The sequence below is a fragment of the Silurus aristotelis genome (assembly GCF_946808225.1).
Source record: "Silurus aristotelis genome assembly, chromosome: 16".
Classification (NCBI taxonomy): Eukaryota; Metazoa; Chordata; class Actinopteri; order Siluriformes; family Siluridae; genus Silurus; species Silurus aristotelis.
This window is the reverse complement of record NC_139589.1, coordinates 16,483,669-16,488,668: the sequence shown is the minus strand read 5'-3', so window position 1 is coordinate 16,488,668 and position 5,000 is coordinate 16,483,669. Positions and strand designations below refer to the sequence as shown.

Sequence of the window (5,000 nt, the reverse complement as noted above, 5' to 3'; positions counted from 1 at the left end):
CCACAGACCAATCCACAGCCGGAATTCCAGGTAGTCTAATGCGTGGTCCCTGAAAACAGCCAGTTATAACGACTATGTCAGGTGCTTAAATCACAATTATCACAATGCTGCTAATGGAATTTTAAACAAAGAAATGAAAGCCACGAAAATATTTTAAAGTGGATAGTAATTTGTCATTCCTAATCAGGAGGTTTGGTTTTGTGTGCTGCTTTGAGACAATGTCCATTGTTAAAAGCACTATAGAAATAATCATTGAATTGAATGAAATGATTTCTGTTTTAAAGAGCTTGATGGTGTGTATGTGTGTGTCTCTGTTTCCGTGTCTCTGTGTCTGTGTGTGTGTGTGTGTGTGTGTGTGTGTGTGTGTGTGTGTGTGTGTGTGTGTGTGTGTGTGTGTGTGTGCGTGTGCAGGTGTGTGTGTGTGTGTGCATGCAGTTTAACTCACTTGCTGAAGTTGAATAGCAGCCGTTCAAAAACAAGCACTGGTCCTGTACTGCTAAGGATAGTGAGGGGCTGACCACCTAACAGGCAGAACACTGCACCCGCTAATGCTGTTCCCACAAAACTCTCTATCACACCCTACACAGAAAGAGAGAGAATTTTGTATTTCACAAAACAATTATTATAATTTTCACATACAACTTTTACAAAAACCAACTTAAGGAATGGCCAAAAAAAAACATCAGTAACCTTACACATCTCGGACAGCTTTTTAATACTGAAAGTCACTTAGTATTATAGGTTTGACTAGAGGTCAGAATACAATTGCTGTGTTATTGACAGAATTTTCGGCTAACATATAGTGCCATTTTTGCTTGTTTTTGCTTGCTTTTGCTTGGGGGGTTAGGGTTAGGGGTTTGTGTTCATCAGCCACAAGGGTATTATCAAAGGCAGGTACTGATGTAGGTGAAGAGGCGGAGGTGCAGTCAGCATTCCAATTCATCCCAAAAGTGTTCAGTAGGGTTTGGAGCTCTATACCAGGACACTTAAGCTCTTCCTCTCCAAAGCATGTAAACCAGATCTTCAAGAAACTCAATTTGTGCACAGTGGCATTGCCATGCTGGAACAGGTTTGGGTTTCCAAGTTCAAGTGAATGTAACATTTTATTTTAGCGCATCTAAAGACGTCCTGTACAATCGAGTGCCTCCGGCTTTGTGGTCACAGTTTTTAAAAAAACCACATATAGGAGGAAAGGTCAGGTAACCCAATACTTTTGGAAATATAGTGTATGTACACTCAGTAAAATAAAGGGAACACTTAAACAACACAATGTAAGTCCAAGTCAATCACCCTTCTGTGAAATCAAACTGCCCACTTAGGAAGCAACACTGATTGACAATCAATTTCACATGCTGTTGTGCAAATGGAATAAACACCAGTTGAAAATTATAGGCAATTAGCAAGACACCCCAATAAATGAGTGGTTCTGCAGGTGGTAAATGCTGAATGTGCTTTCACTCTAGTGGTAGCATGAGACTAAGTCTACAACCCACACTAGTGGCTCAGGTAGTGCAGCTCATCCAGGATGGCACATCAATGCGAGCTGTGGCAAGAAGGTTTGCTGCATCTGAGTTGCTAGTCCAGAGCATGGAGGCGCTACCAGGAGACAGGCCAGTACATCCGGAGGTTCAGAGGAGGCCGTATGAGGGCAACAACCCAGCAGCAGGACTGCTACCCCCGCCTTTGTGCAAGGAGGAACAGGAGGAGCACTGCCAGAGCCCTGCAAAATTACCTCCAGCAGGCCACAAATGTGCATGTGTCTGCTCAAACGGTCAAAAACAGACTCCATGAGGGTGGGATGAGGGCCAACGTCCACAGGTGGGGGTTGTGCTTACAGCTTAACATCGTGCAGGACGTTTGGCATTTGCCAGAGAACACCAAGATTGGCAAATTTGCCACTGGCACCCTGTGCTCTTCACAGATGAAAGCAGGTTCACAATGAGCACATGTGATGTGACACAGTCTGGAGACGCCATAGAGAACGTTCTGCTGCCTGCAACATCCTCCAGCATGACCGGTTTGGCAGTGAGTCAGTAATGGTATGGGGTGGCATTTCTTTGGAGGGCCGCACAGCCCTCCATGTGCTCGGCAGAGGTAGCCTGACTGCCATTAGGTACCGAGATGAGATCCTCAGACCACTTGTGAGACCATATGCCGGTGCGGTTGGCCCTGGGTTCCTCCTAATGCAAGACAATGCTAGACCTCATGTGGCTGGAGTGTGTCAGCAGTTCCTGCAAGATGAAGGCATTGATGCTATGGACTGGCCCACCCGTTCCCCAGACCTGAATCCAATTAAGCACATCTGGGACATCATGTCTCGCTTCATCCACAAACGCCACGTTGCACCACAGACTGTCCAGGAGCCACCTCATCAGGAGCATGCCCAGGCGTTGTAGGGAGGTCATACAGACACGTGGAGGCCACACACACACTACTGAGCCTCATTTTGACTTGTTTTAAGGTCATTACATAAAAGTTGGATCAGCCTGTAGGGTCAATAATAAGTTAATAAATAAATTTGATTTTCATTGATCATTTTTGTGTGATTTTGTTGTCAGCACATTCAACTATGTAAAGAACAAACTATTTAATAAGAATATTTTATTTATTCAGATCTAGGATGTGTTGTTTAAGTGTTCCCTTTATATTTTTGAACAGTGTATATAACTGATCTTATTTTCGATATACACAAAATATGTTATACTTAAAAAAGACATTCTTTGTAATTCCATACATATATACAGTGAGGAAAATAAGTATTTGAACACCCTGCTATTTTGCAAGTTCTCCCACTTAGAAATCATGGAGGGGTCTGAAAATGTCATTGTAGGTGCATGTCCACTGTGAGAGACATAATCTAGAAAAAAAATCCAGAGATCACAATGTATGATTTTTTAACTATTTATTTGTATGATACAGCTGCAAATAAGTATTTGAACACCTGAGAAAGTCAATGTTAATATTTGGTACAGTAGCCTTTGTTTGCAATTACAGAGGTCAAACGTTTCCTGTAGTTTTTTCCCAGGTTTGCACACACTGCAGGAGGGATTTTGGCCCACTCCTCCACACAGATCTTCTCTAGATCAGTCAGGTTTCTGGCCTGTCACTGAGAAACACAGAGTTTGAGCTCCCTCCAAAGATTCTCTATTGGGTTTAGGTCTGGAGACTGGCTAGGCCACGCCAGAACCTTACAATGCTTCTTACAGAGCCACTCCTTGGTTATTCTGGCTGTCTGCTTCGGGTCATTGTCATGTTGGAAGACCCAGCCTCGACCCATCTTCAATGCTCTAACTGAGGGAAGGAGGTTGTTCCCCAAAATCTTGCAATACATGGCCCCGGTCATCCTCTCCTTAATACAGTGCAGTCGCCCTATACCATGTGCAGAAAAACACCCCCAAAGCATGATGCTACCACCCCCATGATTCACAGTAGGGATGGTGTTCTTGGGATGGTACTCATCATTCTTCTTCCTCCAAACATGTTTAGTGGAATTATGACCCAAAAGTTCTATTTTGGTCTTATCTGACCACATGACTTGGCAAATAGTCATTAGCAAACTTAAGACATGCCTGGACATGTGCTGGTTTAAGCAGGGGAACTTTCCGTGCCATGCATGATTTCAAACCATGACGTCTTAGTGTATTACCAACAGTACCCTTGGAAACGGTGGTCCCAGCTCTTTTCAGGTCATTGACCAGCTCCTCCTGTGTAGTTCTGGGCTGATTTCTCACCTTCCTTAGGATCATTGAGACCCCACGAGGTGAGATCTTGCATGGAGCCCCAGTCCGAGGGAGATTGACAGTCATGTTTAGCTTCTTCCATTTTCTAATGATTGCTCCAACAGTGGACCTTTTTTCACCAAGCTGCTTGGCAATTTCCCCGTAGCCCTTTCCAGCCTTGTGGAGGTGTACAATTTTGTCTCTAGTGTCTTTGGACAGCTCTTTGGTCTTGGCCATGTTAGTAGTTGGATTCTTACTGATTGTATGGGGTGGACAGGTGTCTTTATGCAGCTAACGACCTCAAACAGGTTCATCTAATTTAGGATAATAAATGTAGTGGAGGTGGACATTTTAAAGGCAGACTTACAGGTCTTTGAGGGTCAGAATTCTAGCTGATAGACAGGTGTTCAAATACTTATTTGCAGCTGTATCATACAAATAAATAGTTTAAAAATCATATATTGTGATTTCTGGATTTTTTTTTTAGATTATGTCTCTCACAGTGGACATGCACCTACCATGACAATTTTAGACCCCTCCATGATTTCTAAGTGGGAGAACTTGCAAAATAGCAGGGTGTTCAAATACTTATTTTCCTCACTGTACATATCCATATATAAATATAAATGGCCTGGAAGTAAGGAATAGCAAGAATGTTTGGTATTAAAATAGATTTAAATTTTAATTTAAGAGAACATAAAAGAAATGTATAAAATCCAAATTTGTTTTTAATTATTATACCTTTTGAGCAATGTGTTCTATTAAAAATATACAGTGGGTACGGAAAGTATTCAGACCCCCTTAAATTTTTCACTCTTTGTTATATTGCAGCCATTTGCTAAAATCATTTAGGTTCATTCTTCTTCCTCATGAATGTACACATAGCACCCCATACTGACAGAAAAACACAGAATTGTTGACATTGTTGCAGATTTATTAAAAAAGAAAAACTGAAATATCACATGGTCCTAAGTATTCAGACCCTTTGCTCAGTATTTAGTAGAAGCCCCCTTTTGATCTAATACGGCCAGGAGTCTTTTCGGGAAAGATGCAACAAGTCTTTCACACCTGGATTTGGGGATCCTCTGCCATTCCTCCTTGCAGATCCTCTCCAGTTCTGTCAGGTTGGATGGTAAACGTTGGTGGACAGCCATTTTTAGGTCTCTCCAGAGATGCTCAATTGGGTTTAAGTCAGGGCTCTGGCTGGGCCATTCAAGAACAGTCACGGAGATGTTGTGAAGCCACTCCTTCGTTATTTTAGCTGTGTGCTTAGGGTCATTG

The 5,000-nt window shown here is 42.5% G+C and overlaps 1 protein-coding gene across 6 annotated transcripts in view; it reads right to left on the bottom strand.

The window, feature by feature from the left end:
* Positions 1–5,000, bottom strand: part of slc4a4b (solute carrier family 4 member 4b) — a 48,333-nt gene that overhangs the window by 7,135 nt on the left and 36,198 nt on the right. For all 6 annotated transcript variants that reach the window (XM_083565048.1, XM_083565045.1, XM_083565046.1 and 3 more), the window contains 2 exons: positions 446–579; positions 1–49 (listed from right to left, as the gene is read on the bottom strand). The exon at positions 1–49 is cut by the window's left edge and continues 220 nt beyond it. In XM_083565048.1, the coding sequence (XP_083421174.1) occupies positions 1–49; positions 446–579 (183 nt within the window). The remainder of the gene's footprint in view (positions 50–445; positions 580–5,000) is intronic.